The sequence below is a fragment of the Suricata suricatta genome, chromosome 6 (genome assembly GCF_006229205.1).
Source record: "Suricata suricatta isolate VVHF042 chromosome 6, meerkat_22Aug2017_6uvM2_HiC, whole genome shotgun sequence".
Lineage (NCBI taxonomy): Eukaryota > Metazoa > Chordata > Mammalia > Carnivora > Herpestidae > Suricata > Suricata suricatta.
In genome coordinates this window covers 12,656,727-12,682,759 of record NC_043705.1, presented here as the reverse complement: position 1 = coordinate 12,682,759, position 26,033 = coordinate 12,656,727, and the positions used below count along the sequence as shown (strand labels likewise).

Below are 26,033 nucleotides of genomic sequence, written 5' to 3'. Positions count from 1 at the left end.
TTTAGGACAAAGACATATGGGCACAGCCTTAAACAGCCCATAGCAATGCCTCTTAAGCTCCACTCAGAGATGCTGGTTAGACTAGGCTAGTTGTTAGTGAATTCAACTGTGAAGGAAAAGGACATGTACAAAGGACTGAAATAGAGCCTTAAAAATTTAGTCTAAAATTTTTGGTCTAAAGGTGTGGAGGCACCTGGGTGGCTCAGTCAGTTGAGCCTCCAACTCTTGATTTTGGCACAGGTCATGATCCCAGAGTTGTGGATTGAGCCCCACCTCAGACTCCGTGCTGAGCATGGAGGCCGCTTAGGATTCTGTCTCTCTCTGCCTCTCTTCCTTGCTCATGCACTCTCTCTCTCAAGAAAAAAAAGCATTTAAAAATAAATAAAAGATCGGGTGTTCATGAAGAACTCTTTAAGTCTTTGTTAAAATAGAAAATTTTGAAAATCTTCATTGACATTCTTCCCAGCATTAAAATCAAGTTCTAATTATCCTCTTGAGGGGCACCTGGGTGGCTCAGTTGGTCAAACGTCCGACTTCAGCTCAGGTCATGATCTCACGGTTCGTGGGTTTGAGCCCTGCATTGAGCTCTGTGCTGACGGCTCAGAGCCTGGAGCCTGCTTTGGATTCTGTGTCTCCCTCTCTCTGCCCCTCCCCCGCTCATGTTCTGTCTCTCAAAAATAAACATTAAAAAATTTAATTATCCTTTTGAGTGAAGTGGAAGATTTTGAGATAAGAAATTATTTTAGAAAAATATGTATTTTGTTGGCTGGGTCAATCCATTATTGAAAACTTTTTAATGTTTATTCATATTTTTGTGAGAGAGAATCTGAAGCATGTATAACCACTCTTCTTGACAGGAACTATTAATGGCTATTGCTCTGTTTCTCTGGCTGCCAGCCTAGGTATTCCGCTTTTGGAATACCTCCAGAAGGGCGTTCCTAGTAATCACTCACCTGGCCGGCGTCTGGGACCTGCCATGGTCATCAGGCTGTGCCCACGAGATGCCCCAGGGCAGATGTTTGTTTGTGAAACCATGGTTTCACACCCAGGTTAGGAGAGTCCCACCTTCCTGCCCAGGGCCGAAGAAAGGTCTTCTGGAAGAAGTGGGCATGGAAAACCATGCTTGGGAGACGTTTCAAGACTGGGGACTTGCCACATAGCCTGCCACCTGTCAATAGCCACATCAGCCCCACCCTAAGGCCTGGAGCCAAGCGGCCCTCTAGGGTGGCCTAGAGTGTGTCTACAAAGGAGGGGGCTGAGTGCAGCGGGTAGGCATGTCCTAGACTACACTGCCTGGGCCAAGTCCTTGAATCATGGTACCAGCTGTGCAACCTCGACATGTTTTTAAACCTCTTTGTTCAACTTCAAGTGAGGATGGGGCAGTCTCTCGGAATTGTGAGGATTCAGGGAGTTAATATACGCAGAGTACTTAACAACAGTACCTGGCATGAGGTACATTCTCAAATGTCAACTGCTATCCTCGGTGACTGGGAATCTTTATATCCCACAGCCTGAACACTGTGGTTTCTGGAGCCAGAATCGTTTGGATGGTCACTGTGGGAGCTAGGACCAGACTGGCCATCGGAAGAGAAACAGAACTACTTTCTGGCCACGTCTTAGTAGATAACCACACAACACAAATGCAGTTTGTGCCTCTTTAGAGCACTGTGTGCTCTTCTCATTTATTTCCAGAAAGACATTCTATGGCAACAGTTTTTACGAATGGTGAGGAGCGGTAGACAGGGCAGAACACAACATGGGTAAGAACACGCCCCAGTGACCAAATCCTGGCACTTGCCGAGGACAATCATCCTGAACACCACTGAGAAGTTCATGAGTGATGGCAAACAATCACACCTGCATTTTTTTCCTCCCTTCACAAACTGGTATAAAAATACTGAAAGTAAAAATATTACGAAAAATATATTTAGCAGGAATTGAGGTGGGCCAGAAGGCTGGGACCCGTCATACTGCCGGCTAGAGCAGGGTGGTGTTTCAGGTTTCCACACTGCCTTGCTGGCTAATCCAGTAAGACAGAGTGCTGAAGGGATAAGGCAGGAAAGGAGAGGAATGAAGACAGCTGGAGGCTATGCACTCTTAGACTAAATTCATGTTTAAGGGAATTAAGTTTTTTTCTCAACCAAGGACACATGCAGTTTAGGGCTGTTTTGTTCCAAGGCTCAGGCACAAGAGCCCGGGAGCCCGAGTCTGCGGAGGTGTAAGGTGCCCTCCACTCTTAAAGCAGTTGCTGCATGTGGAGGAGGAAGGCTACGTCTTGGACCAACACTGCTAACAGAGCTAGGCCAACTCAGGGCGGGAGGGAGAACCTGGGTGCAAGTTCTATGAGCTGGCGACAGGAAGACCTGACAAGAGCATTCGGAAGTTTGAATGGGGAGATTGGAGCAATCATTTCTCCCCCAAGATCTGGCAGGTTCAGGGGGTGTTCACGGGAGCCCAAGACAGTAAAGAATCTAACAATGTCTAGGTGCCAATCCTGTCCTCCAAAACCCTTCCTCTGGGCTGAGTGGGACTGGCCCTTCCACAGCAGGCCGGGAGAGCTCTAATGTGGGGGGTGGGATCTGGGGCTGCTTCTCTGGCTCCTCTTTCTCTAGTCCAGGTGAGGGCGTGGGGAGACTGGCGCATTGTCTTGAGATGGCAGGCGTGGGTGTGCTGGGAAGTCTGTGCATGAAGTAGGGCAGGGAGTAATCTCAGATTGAGGGCCTCTAGGCTGCATGGATTCCAGTGCAGGAACAGCTGTTGGAGCCGTCGCTGGAAGAAATGAGGTGCTTAAGGGACAGCAGGTCTCGGCCCTGCCTCAGCTGCTGGCACGGGACAGGTGCCAGGAGATCTATCAAGAACAGATGACATGGACAAAAAGTTCAGCAGGGCAATGTCCCACAGGGAGTAGGAGGGTGATCATTAAGACCAGGCAGGCCACGTGGATAGTACTGAAGGCAGGTATCTGTGGTGGTGAGTAGTTTTCCAAGTTTACTGGGGACTCTGGGAGTGCTAGACCTGAGGCTGAAAAGGAACATGCGTGGCCCAGAGTACAAATGGTTCCAAGCAACCTCCTGAAATGCTGCTTCGCCTGCAGCCTAAGAGGGGAGAAAGTATGTGTTACTGATCGCCTGCCCACACTAGTGGCCTGCATTCAACGAAAGGTGAATTTAGAGAACTTAGGCTTTAAAGCCGCTAGAAGCTTCTGGGTCTATGTTCAACTTGGGAGGCCACTGATTCCCCCAGGATATAGACTGTCCTCTTCTGTAACTTGGGAGTTGAGGTGCAGCCATTGTGGGGCCAGTGGGCTCCCCGACTTGATGGAGAGCACCCCCACAGATCAAGAAGCTGCCTCTCCCTCCTGGAAAAATGGCTGACTTGCTCTTGCACATTCATGATGTGGGATGTCCCGGTCTGGAATCACATGGGCTCTTTGTGGTGGGGAAGGAGACAGTGCTACCAGAGGCTGTGTGTGTGTGTGTGTGTGTGTGTGTGTGTGTGAAGGAACATATGTTACTTTATCTCTGATTTCTACTGGTAGCACTGACGGCAAAGGAACTCTCCCTGCAGGACCAGAGTATCATGAAAACTTTTGGGTATGGACAATGTTCTGCCAGGGACCGTCATGATGCTGTTGGCTATGTCTTGACCCATGGAGTTACTCCACATATAGCTCACCACTATTAGGATGGGACAGTGGGATAACCAGATGGAGGGGAGGGAAAGGCCCACTTTCAAAGGCAAAAGCAGAAATTCAAAGCCGTTTTCCCTGTGAACACAGTCAATACATTCAGAAAATTGGACAGAAGGGAAGAGGCCAGGATGCTCTAATGCAGTGGACACAGAGGACTGCCAGCCCAGGGGGAACAGAGTGGGTCAGAGCCTTCGAGAACTGGCTTTTGGGGCTCTAACTTCCTGTGTCAGTTGTACGTCAGGCAATGTCAAGTCACAGAAGTGGAGTGGACCCACACCACAGGTAGTTGGACCATCACACCTGAAGCGGAGCATGTCCCTGACTGCTGTGTGGGGTAACTACTGTGTGGAACTGGAGGGTTATGTCTACATGCACCCAGCCCCTGCTTTAGATACGGTCCCTGTGCCAGAGTCAAGCTGAGGCCCAGAGGGACTGGGTAACTCAAGAAGTCTGCCCAACCTCTGCCTCCCAGGGGTCCCAAGTTCTGAAAGCTGGGTCTGGGTGCCATGTCCAGAACTGTGGACTGTGTATGAGGCCAGACCCCCATATTCCCTAAGGGCAAGTGAGGTGATAGTAAGAGACATGATGTCACCACCTAGGAAGTGCTATATCAAGAGGGACACACCATTCAAATGAGTTGTCCCGGAAGAATACGGGTAAGCAGCCAGTAGACACGTAAGTCAGGGACATCTGACAAAAGGTGGTTTGAAGCTGAAGGTGGGAAACACCATCTGAGCAACTCCTGGCCCAACGCCCGGGTGGCTGCACTTTCCTCATGCTGGGTCTCATCAGCGTCGGTGAGAATAAAAGCGTCCCATTAAAAGTGCAAACTCTCTTACATAAGAGAATGGAGTGGTGTAAAATGCTGAGAGGCCATCTTCTTAGTTTTTTGTTCCTTTGCTTCTCGACCTGAATCTTACCATTTTATAGTCTCTTAAGAGTTGAAATATAAATTTGATGAACTAATTTCTGTGCGGTGAAGCTTCATTTTGGTTACGATATTTGACAATTCAGTAAAACATTACTGCTATTCAATGGAGGCAGTTCTGAAGGAGGAGGAGTGCATGCCGTTCTTAAATTCTCAAACCACAACACTGTGAATAAGACCATCTTCGGGCAAGCTTTCATGGCTATTTCCTGGAATGGATTCTCTTACATTCAATAGTTAACATGTTCAGTCTCTAAGGTCTGCCATATAAACTACAGTCATATCACTTTTCTCCGATATGATGTCTCTGATGCTGAATGAGGTTTGCAGTCTGGTTGAAAGCTTTCCCACATTTAGTACACTTATAGGGCTTCTCTCCTGTGTGAATCCTCTGATGCTGAGTAAGGTGTGTGCTGCGAATAAAGGCTTTCCCACAGATTTTACATTTATAAGGTTTTTCTCTAGTGTGGATTCTCTTATGTTGAGTGAGGGCCGAATGGTCACTGAAGGCTTTCTCACATATATTACATGTGTACGGCTTCTCCCCAGTATGAATTCTCTGATGTTGGGCTAGGGCGGATTGGTCCCTGAAGGCTTTCTCACACAAACCACACCTGTAAGGTTTCTCTCCAGTATGAATTTTCCGATGTCGAGCAAAGGATGAATTATCCCTGAAAGCTTTCCCACATTCACTACATTTATAAGGTTTCTCTCCAGTATGAATTCTCTGATGCTCAGTAAGGGAAGAATTCACCCTGAAGGCCTTTCCACATTCATTACATTCGAAGGGCTTCTCTCCAGTGTGAATTCTTTGATGCTGAAGAAAACTTGTACTCTGATTGAAGGCTTTTCCACACTCATTACATTTATAGGGTTTCTCTCCACTGTGAATATTCTGGTGTTTGGTAAGATGTGCTCTGCATACAAAGGCTTTGTCACATATGTTACATTTAAAAGGTTTCTCTCCAGTGTGTATTCTGTGATGGTGGGCAAGGTGTATGTTTCGGATAAAAGCTTTTCCGCATAAGGTGCATTCAAAAGGCTTCTCTCCGGTGTGAATTTTCTGATGATAAGTAAGTGAGGAGCTCACCGAGAAGGCCTTGCCGCATTCCTTACATTCGTATGGTTTCTCGCCAGTGTGAATTCTTTGGTGATGGATAAGGTGTGTACTCTGGTGAAAGGCTTTCCCACATTCTCTACATTCATATCGCTTCTCTTTAATAACAGTTTTCTGATTTGCATGCAGTTTTTCAGTATGAACTTTCTGATGTTTATTAAGGGTCGAACTCTTACTGAAGCCTTTTCCACACTCACTACACTCAAAGGCTTTTTTGCTAGACTGCAGTCCCTGACTTGGAACAAAAGAGGAGCTCATGGTGCAGTGCTTTGCAGGTTCATCACCTTCTTGATCAGTGGGCACAGATGGGGTTTTCTGGGGAGCGACAGCCACCTGGCCTCCATGCTGCCATTCCAACAGGCCATCGTATTTCCAGTGACTGCCTCTAGTAAATCTTTCCTTTATCACCCACCGATCCACATCTTCTCCAGCAATATCGGCCTTGGGAGTAGACGTCTTACTCATAGGCAGTGTCATCCAGTCTGAAAGACATCAAACATAAAAAAAAAATCTGTTTTATCTTGGGAAAACACCTGGCTGGGGTTAGAAGATGAGATGGTTTATAATGCTAACAAAGAGGCTACAGTTTTGAAGGCTTCCTGAAGTGAAGAAAAGAAAGGAAAGGGGAGGGGCACTTGAGTGGCTCAGTCGGTTAAGCATCTGACTCTTGGTTTCAGCTGTCCAGTCATGATCCTGCGGTTTGTGAGACTCAGCCTCATGTCAGGCTCTGTGCTGACAGCATGGAGCCTGGTTGGGATTTTTCTCTCTCTCTCTCTCTCTCTCTCTGCCCCTCCCCTGTTCACGCAAGTTCACTCTCATTCCCTTGCTCTCAAAATAAATAAGTACTAAAAAAAAAAAAAAAAAGGAAGAGAAGTAAACAGAGGATGCGGCAGGAAGGGGTTGATTTAATATATAATGAAGGTATGAAGCAAGACGGCTCGAAAGCTTAGGTTGAGAAGTCACAGGCTTGGGTTGGGATCCTGAGTACAATACTCAGATTACAGAGAAGTTACGTGGCTTTCTAAGCCTCAAAAAAACCTCTACAGACCACACTCTGCCAACAGATAAGAAAAAAACATTCCTTATCTGTTTTACTGGTATGGTCTTTAAAAAAACAACCCAGGCATGCCTTAAGTAACCAGGGAAACTGGAGGTTTTTGTAATTTGACGCCCATAACTACTAAAAGCAACATTTAAATGTTTTATATTAGCATTCGGCTAGCTAATAAAATGGATACTATGAAGGATGTGTAAAACACTCATCTACGAAGGAGCTCCTCCTACTAGTGAGGAAGCAATGTCTTCAAACCGATTTGAATAAGGTAACACCTATATGAGGAAAATGGACCATGAAGGTGTGTATGTGAGGACAGAAAATTAGGAAGAAAGTGGCAAATCTGCCAGGAGATACCCAGTATGTGTTGGAGGGCGAGGCCCTGACTCTGGGAAATGAGTATACAGTCACTCGAAATGGACTCTGCTATTGGGATATGGGCCACACGTGATCTGACAAAGTCCTTTCTCTCCCCACAGACAAATTCTGCACTTAACATGATACAGGCATACCTCGGAGATATTGCAGGTTCACTTCTAGACTGCTGCAGTGAAGCAAATACCGCAATGAAGTGAGTCAAATGAATTCTTTGGCTTCCCGGTGCATATAAAAGCTATGTTTACACTCTACTGCAGTCTATTAAGTAGTGTAGCAGTATATCCAGAAAAACGCCATATATGCCAGAGTTAGAAAGTACTTTATTGCTAAAAGATGCTAACCGATTTCGGCGAAAACGTTTTTCTGGTGGAGGGTCTTGCCTCAATGATGATGGCTGCTGGGGTGCCTGGGCAGCGCAGTCAGTTAAGTGGCCGACTCTTGATTTCAGCTCAGGTCACAATCTCATGTTTTATGAGATCAAGCCCTGTGTTGGGGTCCGCGCTGACAGCGCAGAGCCTGCTAGGGATATTCTCTCTCTCTCCTTCTCTCTGACCCTCTCACACGCTTGCGCATATGCTCGCTCTCTCAATATAAATAAACTTAAAAAAAAAAAAAGCACGGACGATGGCTGCCAATGATGGTGGTTGAAGGCTGGGGCGGCTGTGGCAATTTCTGAAAACAAGGTACAGTGAACTCTGCTGCATCGAGGGACCCTTCCCTCTCAGAAGCAATTTCTCTGTGGCAGGAGATGCTGTTTGACGGCATTCTGCCCACAGACCTTCTTTTAAACTTGAGCCAATCCTCTCAACTCTGCCACTGCTCCATCAACTACCTGCATGTCACGTTCTATATCCTGTGTCGTCATATCAACAACCTTCACGCATTCTCATCAGGATGTAGATTCCATCTCAAGAAACCCCTTTCTTTGCTCATCCATAAGAAGCAACTCCTCATCCATACAAGTTTTATCATGAGATTGCAGCAATTTGCTCACATCTTCAGGCTCCACTTCTAATGCTCTTGCTGTTTCCACCATATCTGTGGTTACTTCCTCTGCTGAAGTCTTGAATCCCTCAGAGTCATCCATGAGGGTTCGAATCAACTTCTTCCACACTCCTCTACTAGTGCTCATATTTTGACCTCTGCCCGTAAACCACGAATGTTCTTAATGGTATCTAGGATGGTGAATCCTTTCCAGAGGTTTTCAATGTTACTGCAAGAATTACCACAATGTGACACAGTGAAATGAAGTGAGTACCTGCTGGTGGAAAATGGCACTGATAGATTTGCTTGATGCAGGGTTGCCACAAACCTTCAATCTGTAAAAATGCATATCTGCACAGCACAACAGAATGAGGTATACCTATATTAACAAGCAGAGTTCTGGACTGTCTACCAGTTTTCCTATGTACTTATAAATATCTGCCTGTTTTGTTAAGTATATTTATGACTCTGTGCTAAGAAATGAAACCAGAAGAACTGGATACTACTAGATACCAATGATGCAAATTCTTAGGAAATCCTATAAAGAACAAGCCTCCCTCATCACTTTTTTCCCCCTAAACACTCCAGAAAATCTACAAAGAGCTATAATCAATGAAACAAAACTAAACTAAACAACCTCCTTCACTTATCTGGAAAAGAAAGTTAAACAGGTGCATTTTAAAGCTACAGTCCTGGTGAGCTCAGAATAATACATCATTGCTCAAAATAAAGAATGGTCAGTTAAACACCAGGACTGCCAAATCTTAAGGTTTTAAGGGCTGACTTTCACTTTTGGACCAGATAGAGTGGCCCATGGGAGACATTCCTGCAGAAAACAACTGGAGAATCTTAACTGAAAAACAAAAACTCTGTCTAAAGGCAAGCTGTCACTTGAAGCCAACCTGATAGTCTAATATTTGGAAGAGAAGGGAAATAGAGAGGTAATCCCCATACTTACTGAGTTTTTTCCTTATAGAATTTCCTGAATTCTGAAACTTCTCAGGGCAAAAACCAAACCTAAGGAGAACTTCAAAAATTTCTAGTCTTAAGATACTATGGAGCCAACAGTTGGTTTAGTGTCCGACTTTGGCTCAGGTCATGATCTCACAGGTGGTGAGTTCAAGCCCCACACTGGGCTCTGCACAGGCAGTGTGGAGCCTGCTTCAGATTCTGTCTTTCCCTCTCTTTCTGCCCTTCCCCTGATCACATTCTATCTCTCTCTCAAAAATAAATAAGTAAACACTAAAAAAAAAAAAACAAAAAAAAAAAACTGTGGAGCCAAAAACGGAGATCAGGATCTTCCAAGGAAGGGGGTGGTGATCATACATGTGAAGTTCTTGGTTGGCACTCCTGGAGGGTAGCAAGGGCAAACAAGAGACAAGCAAAGCTTTAGAAACACTGCAACCCAATCTCCAGGTACTGTGTTCCTGCTTGGATTAAGGTGGCTCCCTTGCACCGTAGCTATCTACCAGAGGAAAAGGCAAATCTTCTCTGGAGGAACAGAACAATACCCAGAGCCTCTTCAGTCCCTCAGATCCAGTATCAGGGATTCGATCCCTGGGAATACTAAGCAATTAAGTCAAGAGAAAAAACAGCTAATGGACAAAGACCCACAGAATTCAGATACCAAAGTTATCAGACATGGGTTTTAAGATAAGTGTGATTAACATGTTCAATAAAACAGATAAGAATAAGAGTTCCAATATAAGACTGGAACCAGTGAATCAAATGAAAATTCTAGAACTAGAGAATATAAATAACTGAAGTTAAGAACTGAACAGATAGTTCTAACAGTATATTGGACATAGCAGAAGGGAGCAATAGTGCCCTGGAAAAATACCTAAGCAGAAAATATCTATGATCAAACATGGAGAAAAAAATTAAAATCTATGATCAAACATGCAGAGAAGGCATGAAGAAGAGACTGAACATATGTGTGGTAAGTTCTGGAATGGGGGAAGGAAAAGGGCAAAAATACTGTTAGGAAAAAAAAAAGAAAGGCTGAAAAATGAATGTGAGAAGCACTAGAGATTCCAAGAAAGATAAATACAAAGAAAACTGACCTACGCACAGCACAGTAAAACTACTGAAAACCTAAGTTTATCTTGATAGTTGCTTAAGAGAGAGAAAAAATAAGACAAGTGTCTTTTCAACAAAAACAATGAAAGCCAGGAGATGATGAAATAACATCAGAAGTGTTGAAAGAACATAACTGCCAAACAGAACTCAAGAGAAAGAAAATATCCCCAAGAAGTGAATATGAAATGAGTACGTGTCACCAGCAGACCCATATTTAAAAAAAACCCACAGTAACAAGAGTGTTCTAGGCATAAGAAAATCCCAGGTGGAAACATGGAAATGTAAGAAGGAATGAAAAGCAAGAGAAAAAGTAAATATGTGGGGTTGCCTAGGCGGCTCAGTCAGTTGAGCGTCCAACTTCAGGTCAGGTCATGATCTCACAGTTTGTGGGTTTGAGCCCCACATAGGGTTCTGTGCTGACAAATGAGACCCTGGAGCCTATGTCTCCCTCTCTATCCCTCCCCCACTTGCACATACACACACACACACACACACACACACACACACACACACACACTCTCTCTCTCTCTCTCTCTCAAGGATAAATAAACATTAAAACATTTTCTTTTTAAAAAAGAAAGAAAAAGTAAATATGTGAATACAAAGAAGTATTATTGCATACAATAATTATGTTTTGAGAGGTTGAAAATATATATGCAATGAAATACATAGCAAAAATAACACAAAAGGTGGAAGAAAATGGAGTTAATATTTTAAGGTACTAGCAGGTCTGGGATTTATTAAAAGTAAAAAGTTATTTTGTAAAACAGTAAGCTGGTTTTACTAATTAGACTTGCCAATAAAGCCTAGTAGTTAAAAAAGATATATTAACAAGCTAATACAGAATGAAATTCAAATAATAAAAAGTTTGTTCAAGAGAAAGAAAAATGGAAAAAAAAAGATAATTTCAAGCAGGTGAGTAAAATAGAAAATAAATAATAAAATAACAAACATACGTATTAGTAACTGGTTTACATATCCCATACATATTGGTAACTGGTTTATCTATCCTGTTAAAAAACTAAGATTGTGAGATTAGATTGAAAAAAATCCAACTAAATGCCTATTAGAAAGGAAACACCAAAAATACAGACAGAGAAATACAGAAAAGAATGAAAAGGATTTATCATGCAGGCTCTAACCACAAGAAAGGTGGTACATGTTGACTCACAAATTTTGCAATATCAGAAAGAGACTTTCGGATATTTCATGCTGACAAAAGGGACAGTTCTTGAGGAACATGTAGACAAATGTACATTTGCATATAACTTCAAAATGTATAAAGTAGAAATTGAGAAAATGAACAGCAAAACTAGAGAAATTTTAATAATCCTAGTAAGATGTGTTTACACACCACTTTCAAAAACTCAGAAATCAAACCTTTAAGAATAGGGAAGATCTCAACAATCCAATAAACAAGCCTAACTTAATTAATGTACTTGATAACTATATACTCAACAATGACAGAATATATATTCTTAGTGAATACAGAACATTTACCCAAGCTGACCTTATACTGGGCCGTGAAGCAGTATGAATACATTTCACAGGCTTGAGGTCATTCAGAATAGGTTCTCTGAACTCAGTGGAATTAAGCTGGAAATGAATACCAAAACACCAGAAAGATACTTAAACAATCTACAGATATTTCCAAATTAAGCAATATACTTCTAAAGATTTCCATCAAAACTAATCAGAACAGGGGCATCTGGGTGGCTCAGTTGGTTAAGTGTCTAATTCTTGATTTCGGCTTTGGTCATGATCTCATGGTTTCTGAGACTGAGCCCCACATTAGGCTGACAGTGCAGAGCCTACTTGGGATTCTCTCTCCTTCTCTCTCTTTGCCTTTCCCCAGCTCACACTCATGTATGGTATCTCTCTCTCTCTCAAACTTAAAAAAAAGACTAATCAAGAACAGAGAGAAGGTACCTATTAGTAATATCAATAATGATAAAGGTGACATTAGGACAAATTCCATGGAGACTTATATGACAATGACATAATGAGGAAACTTTATGCTAATAAGTTTGGCCATTAATATAAAAGGGTCAAATTCCTAGAAAGGTACAAAGTACCAAAATTGACCAAAAAAAAAAGAGAGAGAGAGAAAGAAGGAAAAGAAACAAAATTTGAATGTTCCTATATTAAATAAATTGATTCAATTTAAAACCTTCTCACAAAGAAATTGCCAGGGATTTGTCTAAACATTTAAGAAAGAAATCTGTCTAAACATTTAAGAGAAATGAAAAGAATGAATGTATCTAATTGGTCTTATGAAGTTAGCACAACCTGTCAGAATCTGATGAGGACAATTTAAAACTTTATTGATTTATGTATTTATTTAAAGGGAGAGAGAGAGAAACCCAAGCAGGCTCTGGCATGTCAGTGCAGAGTCTGGTGTGGGGTGGAGCCCAATCTCATGAACTGTGAGATCATGACCTGAGCCGAGATCAAGAGCAGAGTGTTTAACCAACTGAGCCACCCAGGTGCCCCCATGAGGAGTACAATCTTTAAAAAATGTAAAATCGCAGACCATTCTTTCTCATCAACAGATGCAAAATTCCTAAACCTAATATTAGCAAAATGAATATAAAAATGTGATATAAAAAAGTTTAATGGGTCATCAATATGTTGAAATTCAACACTGTCTTCACATTTCAATCACTCAATGTTATTCACCATATTAACAAAATAAAGAAGAAAAAAAATCACATCATTATTTCAATAGATGCTGAAATTGACCCAATTCAATACCCAGTCATGATAAAATCTCAGTAAAGTAGGAGAACATACCTTTCTTAATCTGATAAAGAGTAGCTATAAAAATTCTACATCAAACATCACAATTACAGAATATTGAAATCATTCCTGGGACTGCTAAAAAAAAGTCTGTTATCACAATTTCTATTTAACGTTCTATTAAAAATCTTAATCAGTACAAGATAAAGAAAGAGAAAAGAAGATTGGAAAAGAAAAAATTAAAATGTCATTATTCTCAGGTAATATGATTATGTTCATATAAAAACACAAAATAATCTCCAATCTATTAGAATTAATAAGGGAACTTATAAAGTTCCTGGGCATAAGATCAACACATAAAACCAACAGTCCATCTGTATACTAGCAACAAATAACTAGAAAACTTTCAAAAGATATTTATAATTATAGCAATCCCCCCAAAAAAACTTATAAATATAGTGAAAGATGTGCAAGACTTATGCACATAAATCAACAAAAAATCTCAGAGAAATTATAAAGAAAACCTATACAAATACAGGGATATAACATATTCACAGAATGGAATACTACAAATTCTTCCCATTTAGTCTACAAAGTCAGGCCAATTCTTATTAAAATCCCAGCAGGAATTTTGTGGAGCTGGATAAGTCAATTCAAGAATTCTGAAAGGAAAGAAAAGAACAAAGCTGGAGGACTTACATCCTCAGCTGAAAGATTCAGCGTTGTGTTAGAGTAATTAAGACATTATTGTATTGGCACAAGAGATTAGACAAAAATGAAACAGAAGACAGTCTAGAGACAGACCTATGTACAAATGGACAAAGGCAAGCAATTACAGAACTCAGAATCAGACTCGTGCACCATGTAGTCGCCACATATATGACAAAGGAAATACAGTAATACTGTGGGGAGAAAGATAGTCTATTGTAAACCATCCTGGGTCAACTGGACACCATATGGGAAACAATGAACAACACATCCTCCATGTGGATTTCAGAACTAAGTATGAAAGACAAAAGAATAAAAGCTGCTACAGGAAAACAAAGATCTTCATGGCCTTAAGCATCTTATGTATAACATAAAAAGCATTAATCACAAGGGACAAAAAGAAAAACAAAACAAAACCCAAAAAACCCACATCCTGATTAACTACACTATCTTAAAAATTTAGAACTTGTTTATCAAATTACACTATTATTCAAGGTGGGAAGTATATATATATATGCATACATGACATTTGATGACTTAAATCCCAAATATGCAACCCTATTGATCATTAAGAAAAGATCAGATCACTATATAGAAAGGAAAATACTTATACTTTATAAAAGAATATATTCAAGAGATTAAAAATAAAGGTGATCGGGGGACCTGGGTGGCTCAGTTTGTCGAACATCTCTAACTTTGGCTCAGGTAATGATCTCACGGTTCGTGAGTTTGTGTGAGCCCTGTGTTGGGCTCTGTGCTGACAGTTCAGAACCTAATGCCGGCTTTGGATTCTGTGTCTTCCTCTCTCTTTGCCTCTCTTCTGCTCATGATCTGTCTCTCCCTCTCTCTCTCAAAAATAAATAAACATTAAAAAAATAGTAAAGATGATCAATTTCAGTCTTAAGTTGAGATACAATCAAGTACTCGATATATCCTCTAGAGTGGCAGAAGAAATGTTTAAATGTCAATACTAGGTCTATAGGAGGATATGGAACCCTCAAATACTGCTGGTTGAGGAACAGATTAGGATAGCCACCTTGGAAAACCCCTTGGCAGTCTCTACTAAAGCCTGCATATTCATGAACATAGTACTCCAAGCTGTATACCCAAGAGAAATGTATACATATATTCTCTAAAAGACCTATAGGCATGTTCAAAGCAGTACTTTTCATAATAGCTCCAGGCCAGAAATAAACCAAATGTCTAGCAACAGCAGAAAATAGAAATGGTAGGTTTACACAGTGAAATACTAGTCATGAATGAGAATGAACCAACCAGTGCTATACATGGATGAATGGCAAATATACTGCTGAAGGAAAGAAGCCAGATACAGAAGAGACATACTGTATGATTCCACTTATACAAATTTTAAAAATAGGCCAAACAAGCTATGGTCAGGGTAGTAGTTATCTTTAGAATGAAAGAAATAGAGGGGATGGGAAATTTTTAACATGCTGTAACATTCTTTTAGGAGTGCTGGTTATACAGTATTTACACTGCAAAAGTGTGTGCTGAATTTTACACATAAAATTTGTGTATTTTTCTGGGTATTCAAGAAATGCTTGCTTAAAAAGATCTGGCAGATGGTTTTCAAAAATGATACTGTGGGTCACCAAAAATAACCAATTGCTGGCTTTCTTTGAATAGTTATATCTATTAAAGCCTTTCCTCGACTGTGATAATAATAACATAGCATCTATATGTAAGAGAGGATTTGTCTTCTTAATGTTTAGTGTTATAGGAAAACACTCATCTAATCAAGAGGGGAGTCGATGCACCCAGGTTTTACCACACTGAAGACGCACTAAGGTGAGGAGAGACTGGACTTGCTGAAGACATGAGCACGTAGAACCTGCTCTCGCCAGCGCCCAGGTCACTTCAGGGTGGGCTGAATTAACAAGTAATACTCCTAGCTGCATTGTCCCACATTAAAAAAAGACAAAATATGGTTTAAAAAGAAAAAAAAATTTTAACGGTTTTATTTATTATTGAGAGAGAGAGACAAAGACAGAGCATGAGCAGGGGAGAGGCAGAGAGAAAGGGAGACACAGAATCCAAAAGCAGGCTCCAGGCTATGAGCTGTCAGAACAGAGCCCAATGCGGGGCTCGAACTCACGAACTGTGATACCGTGACCTGAGCTGAAATCAAATGCAGGACCTGAGCCGAAATCAGATGCTTAGCTGACTGAGCCACCCAGGCACCCTGACAAAGTATGGTTTTAAACTATATAAAGCCAGGATTCCTGCTTCTAAGCACATCTCTTAGTAAAAACATATGTCCACCAAGAGCATATGAACTAAATAACATCCACACAGGGGCGCCTGGGTGGCTCAGTTGGTTAAGCATCCAACTTTGGCTCAAGTCATGATCTCTGCGGTTTGTGGTTTGGGCCCTGCGTCGGGCTCCTCGCTGCAGTGCGGAGACTGCTTGGGATTCTCTCAGTCTCCCTCTCTCTCTCTGCCCCTCCCCCATTCTCTCTCTCTTTCAAAATAAATAAACTTAAAAAAAAAAAAAAAGACATCCACACAAAACCCTGTATCCGAATGTTTACAACAGGCTTAGCCAAACCCTGAAAATAGCCAAATGTTCACCAGGGATAAATGATCAGTGCTGCCTCCAGACAACAGGGTGCTAACTGTGACGGCAAAGGACTCCCAACACCTGAACCAGCAAGGAGGGGTCTCAAAGCTACTTTGCTAAGTGATGGTCAGACCCAGAGGAGAGTTCCTTGCACGAAGTCCCGGGAAGAGAAACTCAGAATGGCAGAGGCAGATGACTGGTCGCCAGGGCCTAGGAATGGGGGCAGGGATTAACTGCAAAGAGGTCAGAGGGAGTTCTTAGGGGTAACAAAAATGTCATTATTTGCAAGCAATTACCCCAAATAGTCAGCTAAAAGAAGTGAAAAGTCGCTACCTCTCCAGAGGGGGGAAAAGGGTCACTGGTTTTTGTAATAAACACTGTAGTTTCATTAAAATGCATGCATTACTGTGATAAAACTTCTAAAAATAAAAAGGACAGAATAAATTAAAAAAAAGTCAAAAGACAGAAACACAGGACAAAATAAATAACTAAATAAATAAGTGAAATCAATCAAGATAAAATAGAAAGGATGAGCAGAGCCAAACATTTATCATTAGAAAGTCTATTAAAGGGTCACCTGAGTGCCCAGTCAGTTAGCTGTTCTGCTCTTGGTTTCAGCTCAGGTCATGATCTCGTGGTTCATGGGGTTCAAGCCCTGCACTGGGCTCTGTGCTGATAGTGTGGTTATCCTCTCCCCACCTGCCCCTTCCCTGTTTGCTCTCTTTCTCACTCTCAAAATAAATAAACATTTTAAAAAGTCTATAAAAAAGCAAACCTCATGAGACTTCAACAGAGAAAAAAGACAAAAGTTGAGTATTATTAGAAATTCATGCTTCCATTCAACCAAGTCCTTCTCTAATGGATATGAAGGTAGAAAGGCTCATTTAAAGTTTTTTTTTTCTTTTTAAATTTTTTAATGTTTTTTATTTATTTTTGAGAGACAAAGAGAGACAGTGTGAGCAGGGGAGAGAGAGAGGTAGATACAGAATCCAAAGCTGTCAGCACAGAGCCCGATACAGGGCTTGAACCCATGAACCATGAGATCATGACCTGAGCCGAAGCCAGACGCTTAAACTACTGAGCCACCCAGGCGCCCCTAAAATTTTTCTTTTAATGTTTACTTATTTTTGAGACACAGCAAGAGACAGAGTGCAAGTGGGGTAGGGGCAGAGAGGTTGGGAGGCACAGAATTTAAAGCAGGCTCCACAGAGCCCAACGTGGCCTTCAAACTCACAAAACGTTAGATCATGACCTGAACCAAAGCTGTACACTTAACCGACTGAGCCACTCAGGCACCTCTACAAAGGACCATTTAAACACGACACAAAAAGCACAAAGATAAAGACTATTAAGGCAAAAGACTGATATATTTTACTTTGCTAATTAGGAACTTCTGTTAGCAAAGAAAGAGAAAAGATAAGCTATAAAGTGACACACTTATTTGATTCCTGAATAAACAAATGACTAAGGAAAAGATGAACTATAATAGAAAAATAAGCAAAGAATATGAATATGTAAGTCTCAGAACACAAATTATCAACACACGAGGAGATGTCCAGTGTCACTAGTAAACAAGGAAATGGAAATCTGAACCACAAGGAGATACCATTTTGCAGGAATGGGACGAGGAGAATTTTTAAAAGTCTAACAGTTCCAAATTTTTGCAAGAATGCAATGTCACCAGAACTTGCATGAACCATCAGTATAATTTGGAATCTGGAACAGTCTCGAGGGTTGAAAAGCATGTGTCCTTAAGCCCACCTTAAGCTACACCTGTGTGTATACCGAAAAAGACCGGAAACATGTATATATGATATAACATGTATATTCAGTCAGCATTAGTCCAAACAGCGAAGTCTAGAAACAACCCACAGGTCTACCAGCAACAGAATCCATCAGTTAAGGTGTCATCATTAAAGGAATATCGAAGTGCAGAAGGACATATCTCAAAAAGGGTTTAAAAACAGCAACTGGAGGAAATGTATCTAACTGTATAATACGTATATCAAAAGCAAGTAGGGGAAAGGCAGAAAGAGAGGGACAGAGGACCTAAAGGGGGCTCCACACCGTCAGCACAGAGCCCAACAAGGAGCTTGACCCCACGAACCGCGAGATCATGACCTGAGCCTAAGTCAGACACTCAAGCAACCGAGCCCCCCAGCTGCCCCCATATATCAGACTTGAAAGCTCGCAAAGCTAAATGACATTGCTCAGAGGTCCAGATAAACGTGGGAAAACCCTGAACAGCACAGGAACTGCTGGTGGAAAATTCAAGCTAGTGGCTCTCTCTGGCATTGAAGGGAGGAAGGGGGCGGTGATGCAGGGCATCCTGGACTTCCCATCTGCCCCTACGCTTTGTTTCTTAAGCTGGACAAGGGGCATGGGCGCATGGGTATCATCTCTTGATTCTTCGAACTTTAAAAAATACCACATATTCTCTTTTGTATACAGAACATACAGCAATCAAAATATGCTTATTTTTTTAAGTTTACTTATTTATTTTGAGAAAAAGAGACAGAGAGCGAGGTGGAGAGAGACAGAGAGAGAGAGAGAGAGAGAGAGAGAGAGAGAGAGAGACCCAAGCAGGCTCCACGCTGTTCGTACAGAGCCCTACTCAGGACTCAGTTTTCATGAACTTTAAGATTATGACCCGAGCTGAAACCAAGAGTCAGACACTTAACTGACTGAGCCACCCAGGTGCCTAAAATGTTTATTTAAAAAAAAAGGTAAAACAAGGAAGTAATAACAAGCATAGAAATAAAATTACAACCTGTAGGACTAATAAGAACTGGTTCCCTGGAAAAAAAAATAATCCAACAAATGTAAGAGGGGAAAAAAGAAGCAGATAAGATTAGAAACGCTTAAGAGGACATCATACAAAGTGTTAAAATTATAGATGAATCCTATGGCCAGTTGTAAACAAATACACTTCGTGAATCAAAAAAAAAAAAGTTTAAAACTAACTGGTAAAATGTACAACCGATGTAACAGAAAGACATCTAAACAGATTATTAATAGGGATAACTCTAAGAAGTTATTAACACACTACCCAAATTAAGGGATCAGCTGGTTTTTCTCAGGTTTACAGAGGAAACAACTTCTGGGTGACTGAAACGATGCTGGAGCAGGGGAGAAAAGGAGACAAAGTCAGATGGGGTTCCTGCTGGCCTCACCCCAGCCCTGCCTTGCCAGAGACGGCCACGTTAATCCTGTCCCAGCGACCTCGCCACACTCTCTGAGGTGTGGTGTTCTCTAAGTGCGCTAATCCCACCTGCCTCACAGGCTGTGAGAACCGAACGGGCAGCTCACACAAGTTCCCTCAGAAAACACACGGCACAGTGACGGGCCCCAGCGGCTCCAGAGCCAACTCCCTTCTCCCTCCACTCGCTCGTGGCCCAGAGAGGATACGATCCATCAGAAGCATCACGACTGAAAAGTGTCTGTCCTAAACCAAGGGTCATCGGTGCTAGATCCAGCCCCTTCAAAATGAGAGATGAACCCAATACCACTGTTTCATATGGTTTCTGAAGTCACAGTCAGTCGTTATCAAGAGACGCAGAACTAAGAAAAAACCCAAATGGGAAACGATGTCATGAGCACTTAATAATCAGAGTCACACGGGGGCGGGGGGGCGGGGGGGGGCCAAGAAATACTTGGAAAGGGCTGCCATTTCCTGATAGCAGCAATTCCTGGTTAAATAACAAATGAGAAGAAGGTTCTACTCAAAAGTAAAAATAGATCTTCAACAGATGAGAGGAACAGCTATACAACTTTACTGGGAAGCATAACATAAGACTTCTTTCCATGTCTGCCCGGCTAACCACCGATCACTCCCCGTGCCTCAGTTCAAGGTTTGGGGTGTCCAGGCAATTCAGAAACCCGAGGTGCTGGACCCAAAGGGTCGGGAAAGGCACGTGGGAGGCCTGAACCATGACCACCTGGTTTGTCATATCATTACCAGTACCTGACCTCTAGGCGTGAAACTCCTTCCTCCTGCCCCCAACAAGCACAATACGAACTAATGGTAACGATGAATAACAGAAGAACAGAAGATGTTGTTAGGCCAGAGTGGCAGGGCCGTAGATGAATTTAATTCCCTCCCTCTCTTGTTTTTGTTAGAACACTCACGTAATACAGAATGACCTACTAAAACTGCCTTAGCCCGGCTGTAATAGAACATACAAATTCAGAATGTTACTGGGGCAAGTCAGAAGATTTTTTTAACTGAGTTTTGGAGCTAAGACATTTAAATTTCATAACAGATTGGGTCCTAGACATTTCCAGGGTAAAGTTATTTAGTATAGGCTATATAAATCCCTGCCCTTTTTTGCTGGGTGAAGAATCAGTAACAAACGTTTAAAAACATATGTTATCCAGGGGCACCTCGGGGGCTCAGTCAGTTAAGTATCTGACCCTGAACTTGAGCTCAGGTCATGATCTCACGGTTGTTGAGATCCAGCCCCACTTTGAGCTCTGCGCTGGCAGTAGGGAGTCTGCTTCAGATTCTGTCTCCTTCTCTCTCTGCCCCTCCCCTACTTGCACTGTCTCTGTCTCTCTGAAAATAAAGAAACTTAAAAAAATTTATTTTTATTATTTGAATTTATTTGAGAGAGAGAGAAAAAGCGCACGCGTGAACGCAAGCAGGGAAGGGGCAGAGAGAGGGAGACACAGAATCTGAAGCAGGCTTCAGGCTCTGAGCTGTCAGCACAGAGCCCGAGGCAGGGCCCGAACTCATGAATTGAGAGATGACGACCTGAACCAAAGTCGGACAGTTGCCTGAGCCACCCAGGCGCCCCCCAAAAATAATAATAAAATAAAAATAAATAAGAATATTTTCCAGCCTATAAAATACGAGCTAAAAGCGAAATGTTGTAACATCTTGCATAAGGCAATACGCCCTCTAGAATATTCAGGAGCAAGGAGAGGCACCCCTCTTCCCAGATCCAAAGGGCTCCTTAGGACAAGCAGAAACCACATAACTGTCATGTTCTCTGTAGCCACGGGCTACAAGTCTGTGCCACCCATTAAAGGCCAATGAGTGATACAAGCCTGGCTTCACTCTCATGGTGGTTACAGCCCAGCGTGGTGCTGGCAAAAAGCAGAGGATGATCAAACGCTGGCTGAATGTCTGTGCCAGATATGGAGGCGGCTGAAGGAGTGCGCGGTGGTTAGCGAGAAGAGCTGCCTCAGAAGGCAGGTGGCTAACTGGCCCCCACGACCAGAAGATGCCCGGCTGTGTGTGACCCTCCCTGGAGAACTGTCGGTGAGCAGAGATGTCACCGTTGGCTGCTACACAAGACAAAAGGACACGCGAGCGTACATGCGGGGTGTTTTCCCAAACTGGAGCCTACTGATCTATGCCAAACAGGGAGAGAAGAAAACCCACGGACAAGAGGGTCCCTGAGCCCACAGGGCAACAAGATGCTAAGGTGGACAGGAAGGGAAAAGCTGTTGCTTCTCAGTCCGCAGGCCTGGCGTGCTTGCCCGGCTCCTCCCAACGCCCCCCACATGCGTGGTCCTTACCAAGGCAGAAGCCTCCCGAGGCGCCCTCCAGCACCCACTCTTCTCCTTTTCTCAGCTGGGAAAACACATCTGGTTGGGGGCCTAAGAGTCCTGTTTTTGAGGGGGGAAATAGAGCACATCTGTTCACACCAGTGATACAATCATTGCAAGATCTGGTCCTGGGGACTTCCTGGAAAAGGTGACCCGATAGGAAGGCCAGGGGACGGATGAATTCCCAGGAGGAAGAAAAGATGGCTGGGGCCCGACACAGACAATCTGTCCCCATGTCCTCCCTGCTGTAAGGGAGAGAGGATTCCACCCCGCCACCTGTGAAGCCTCTGCACTTGGACTCCAACACGAGTCATATACCGGGGACACCAGGGGTAGGCATGCAGGGCCCTGAAGATAACATCCTCGATCAGCCCACCCGCAGCTTATAAACTCCCATTAAGAGTTTATAAGGGTCCGCAAGAGATCCCCACACGTGAAGATAAGCCTTCGGAGGCCCCCGCTTACCCAGCGAGACCAGGTTGCTGTAGTTCTCCAGCATCACGTCCCTGTACAGGGCCCTCTGAGTGGGGCTCAGCTGTGCCCACTCGTCCCGGGTGAAGAGCACGACCACGTCCTTGAAGGTCACTGATTCCTGTAACAGCAAACCTGTTCCTGGTGACCTGTGGCTACCCCCTCCCATGGCTTTCTGGGAAATGCAGAGCCTGGCAGGCCTGGCAGCCCCAAAATCGGCTCTCTGGCCGTGAGCACAGAGCGGGCTGGGGCTCCGTGACAACGTGAGCCTTTCCTCAGGGGCTCCTAGGGGCCAGGCTTTTACCGGATTTTGCTTCCTTGCTTTGCAGAAATGCATACTGTGGATACGATATGCTTCCTTAGCATGGAGACTTCTAACTTGCTGTTCCCATTTCTTTTAAATATATATTTTTAAGATTATTTTTGAGAGAGAGAGCAAGACAGCATAAGCAGGGGAGGGAGAGAGGGAGAGAGGGAGAGAGAGACAGAGAACTGAAGCAGGCTCTGAGCTGTAGGTACAGAGCCTAATGCAGGGCTTGAGCTCACAAAGCGTGAGGTCATGACCTGAGCCAAAGTGGGGACGCTCAACCGACTGAGCCCTCCAGGCACCCCTGGCTGTCCCTTTTGCATTGAACATTTTCTCCCATCTCCCTCGATTTGCCCAGCCCTGCCTCCACCCCTACCCTATGAGCAAATCTTACTCGGGCTCAGGCTCCACATCACTTCCCGGGCATGGCCTTCCTCAACCCCCGTATCACGGGTGTAGGTGCAGCAAAGCACTGGCCTGCTTTATTGTGAGTTTTCATTTACTCTTGGCTTCCCCCACTGGACTCTTAACTCCAAGCAGCCATGGACGACTTCCACATCTCTGTCTTCCTGGCATGTCTTCTAGAACACGGCCCATGTACCCAGCCCCTATGATACATTGCATATCCAACTCCTGCTTGCCCTCAGCTGCTCACCTGCTCACCTCCAGGAACATACACAGTTCCAGTAGAAATAGTCCTTCTGGACACGGTGACCTTGTCCCTTCTGATCACAAAGAGCGCCTTCCTTGGAAACTCTTGGCTGAGAAGCCAAGAGAGCTAGTGTGCACTGAGAAAGAGTTACGCAGATGAGAAAAAAGCCAAAGGTCCAAGAGAAAGGACTTTTTGATTATTGTAGACCCTCCCTCCACAGCCTAGTAAGTCCAGTCGCTCCCTTGCATGTGGAGAATTACTTGGGAGAAATCCCAGTATCCTTCCAGTAAAGGCCTGCTTTTGCTTAAGGGAGGCTGACGTAGGGTTTTGTTACCTGTACCCAGAGCTTTGCACATGTGTTGGATTGAACCCATGAACCAACTTGTCAGGGACTACTGTGCACCTTTTCATCACTGCCATAATAACAATATGAAACAAATTATGTGACACCAACAATGCACTTGAGGAAAGGGTCACAGTAGGGAACTATCACAGTGGATTGGCACCATGGAGACGGGCTTCCAGAAAACAGCGGTACCAGAGATGGGCACTGAGGGACAGGTCAAACCGGAAGCGGAAGGGTGAGCAGCCAGTGAGCCATGACGGGGCTTGTACACGGCACCTTCAACCAGCTGCTCACCTCTTCCAGTGTTTTCTGCCGCTGATTCCAGCTCTGGGCAGGCTTAAATATGTGAAGGAATAAGAATGATTTTACTGAAGTCAACAGATTTTATACATTCAAATGAAGGCTATCTCCTTCAAGGTGGTGGAGTCACATCTTATTCTAAGAAGGCTAGGCCTGCTCTAAGTGTTTTACTAACTTATTGAAATTGAAAACATATCTTTTGAATGACTTCATAAAAAAAACGTGTCATCAAAACAGAAAAAAGTCTCACTTCCCCGAGAAAGCGTTCCAATTTCTCTCTTTACTCAACTCCTGTGTTAGGTGCTCCCTTTAAAACTACTTTGGACCCCAGGGAGCCTAGGCGGTTCACTGGGGTAACTATCTGGCTCTTGGTTTCAGCTCAGGTGATGATCTCACGGGTTTTGTGGGTTCGAGCCCCACATCTGGCTCTGCGCTGACAATGTGGAGCCTGCTTGGGATTCTCTCTTCCTCTCTCTCTGCCCCTTGCTGGCTAGCTCTCTCTCAAAAAATAAAGAAACATTTAAAAAAAAAACACTTTGGACCCCTCCTCTTGCTTGCTCGTGGAAAGGGTACAAGTTACAATCTGGGTTCTGGGTGTGTCATTTATGTGACCTTGAACAAGTTACTTAGTTCCCTCACCCATTTGGATGAGCCCAACATGGGGGCCAAGGAAAAAGGAAAACGGGGTCAAGCCTCCAACTGAGACTGGATTAGAAAAGCTCTTGGTCAGGGTTAAAAAAAAACAAAAAACAAGCCCACACTCTTCACACCTCTACATTCAAAACTTTTAAGGCAGTTCAGGGGCACCTGGGTGTTCAGTTGGTTAAGCATCCAGCTTCGGCTCAGGTCATGATCTCATGGTTCATGGGTTTAAGCCCCCCGTCAGGCTCTGTGCTGACAGCTCAGAGTCTGAAGCCTACTTCAGATTCTGAGTCTCCCTCTCTCTCTGCCTCTCCACTGTTAGCGCTCTGTATCTATCTCTCAAAAATGAATAAAAACATTAAAAGAAAAAAAAACTTTAAGGGAGATCAGAGCAGGGGGAACCCCAGAGCCATCCCCACTCACCTGGACCATGGTTGGCAGACGCCTGACAGCCATTCCTTCTCTGATAAGTCCTTTTAGGGACTGGCAGAGCGGGACTTTGGTGAGAACGTTCTACACACCTGTTACGAGGAAAACTGGGTTAAAAGATATCACACCACAGTCTGGAGTGAGGCTGGGAGCATTCACATCCTGGGAATCCTCTGTTACCCTGAAGCAGTAGATTCTTAGTCCCTATTTGCTCCCAATTCTCTCTTCTCTTTTTGAGGACACTTCTGCTGGCCTCCACTATAAAGGGAATCCCTTCCCATGCAGCCATTATCGGCCCCCATGACTTCCGCCAGCATCTGGATCAAATCCTCCACATTTCCTTTCTGTATCTTAAATACATTGGCTGTTCCCTGCAGAAAGCACCCGTCACCCCGTCACCCGCGGCCCCCCCCCCCGCCCCCGGATCTACCCACCCCCTAGCCTTTGCCCTGAGAGGTCTCAACAGAAGTTTCTCTTGCCCGGAAAGCTGCCTAATACTGGAAGGGGGAGGTGAAGTATTGCCGCAATGGGCAAGGTAAGAAGCCTGGATCTTCATTGCCAAGGCTTCTCAGGTCAAGCCCTTCTCTCTGACCTCAGGCCTCTCCCCTCCAAGGGCCCAGTCTGGGTGACAAAGAGCCAAAAGTGGGCGAGAAGCAGTGTATTTGTGTGGCTGGGTGGGTGTGGGGGAGGCGGCTAGGAATCTCATTCATACAACGCTCTTCGGGACCCAACGAGCTGCTGCTGCTGCTGCGGCTGCCTCGGCCAGGGCGAGTTCCACAGACAGGGCTCCGAAATACCCAAGGGGCATCCACCCCTGCAGCGAGATCGGGTTTCCTGGAGTCGGCTCCGAGACCCACGCAGAGGCCCTAACCGCGTCCTCCTGCACATACACTTGCAGACTCGGACCCTAAAACCAAGAGCCCACACCTCGCCGTCCTCCCTTTTCCTCTTAAAATCAAACCTCAGCCGTACGTCTCGGGAAGTTTGGGGCATCAGATCGGCGTCCTCCAGAACGGACTACGAACCGTACCTACTCGGCCTTCCCTTCGCCCTTTCCCCGGGTCCAGACGCCCC

General features: G+C 43.9%; 1 protein-coding gene across 3 annotated transcripts; it reads right to left on the bottom strand.

Moving 5' to 3' along the window:
* Positions 1-1,645: 1,645 nt before the first annotated feature.
* Positions 1,646-26,016, bottom strand: ZNF454 (zinc finger protein 454). 3 transcript variants are annotated; one of them, XM_029941954.1, is made up of 5 exons: positions 25,932-26,016; positions 24,954-25,051; positions 22,278-22,404; positions 21,783-21,872; positions 1,646-6,218 (listed from the first exon to the last, which is right to left on the bottom strand). In XM_029941954.1, the coding sequence occupies exons 2-5, from the start codon at positions 24,984-24,986 to the stop codon at positions 4,903-4,905; spliced, it is 1,566 nt and encodes a 521-aa protein (XP_029797814.1). In that variant the 5' UTR covers positions 24,987-25,051; positions 25,932-26,016; the 3' UTR covers positions 1,646-4,902. The 3 variants fall into 3 exon arrangements, with proteins under 3 accessions (XP_029797814.1, XP_029797813.1, XP_029797815.1); XM_029941953.1 differs by having other exon boundaries at positions 25,921-25,970; XM_029941955.1 differs by lacking the exons at positions 21,783-21,872; positions 22,278-22,404; positions 24,954-25,051; positions 25,932-26,016 and adding an exon at positions 7,303-7,382.
* Between the last annotated feature and the right edge of the window lie 17 nt (positions 26,017-26,033).

Coding starts and splice junctions, on each gene's coding strand:
- ZNF454 (XM_029941954.1), bottom strand. CDS start 24,986: ATGGCTGTCAGGCGTCTGCCAACCATGGTCCAG. Junction 21,873..22,277: donor CAGCAACCTGGTCTCGCTGG/GTAAGCGGGGGC, acceptor CCTCAAAAACAG/GACTCTTAGGCCCCCAACCA. Junction 6,219..21,782: donor CTCGGGAGGCTTCTGCCTTG/GTAAGGACCACG, acceptor GATGTCTTTCAG/ACTGGATGACACTGCCTATG.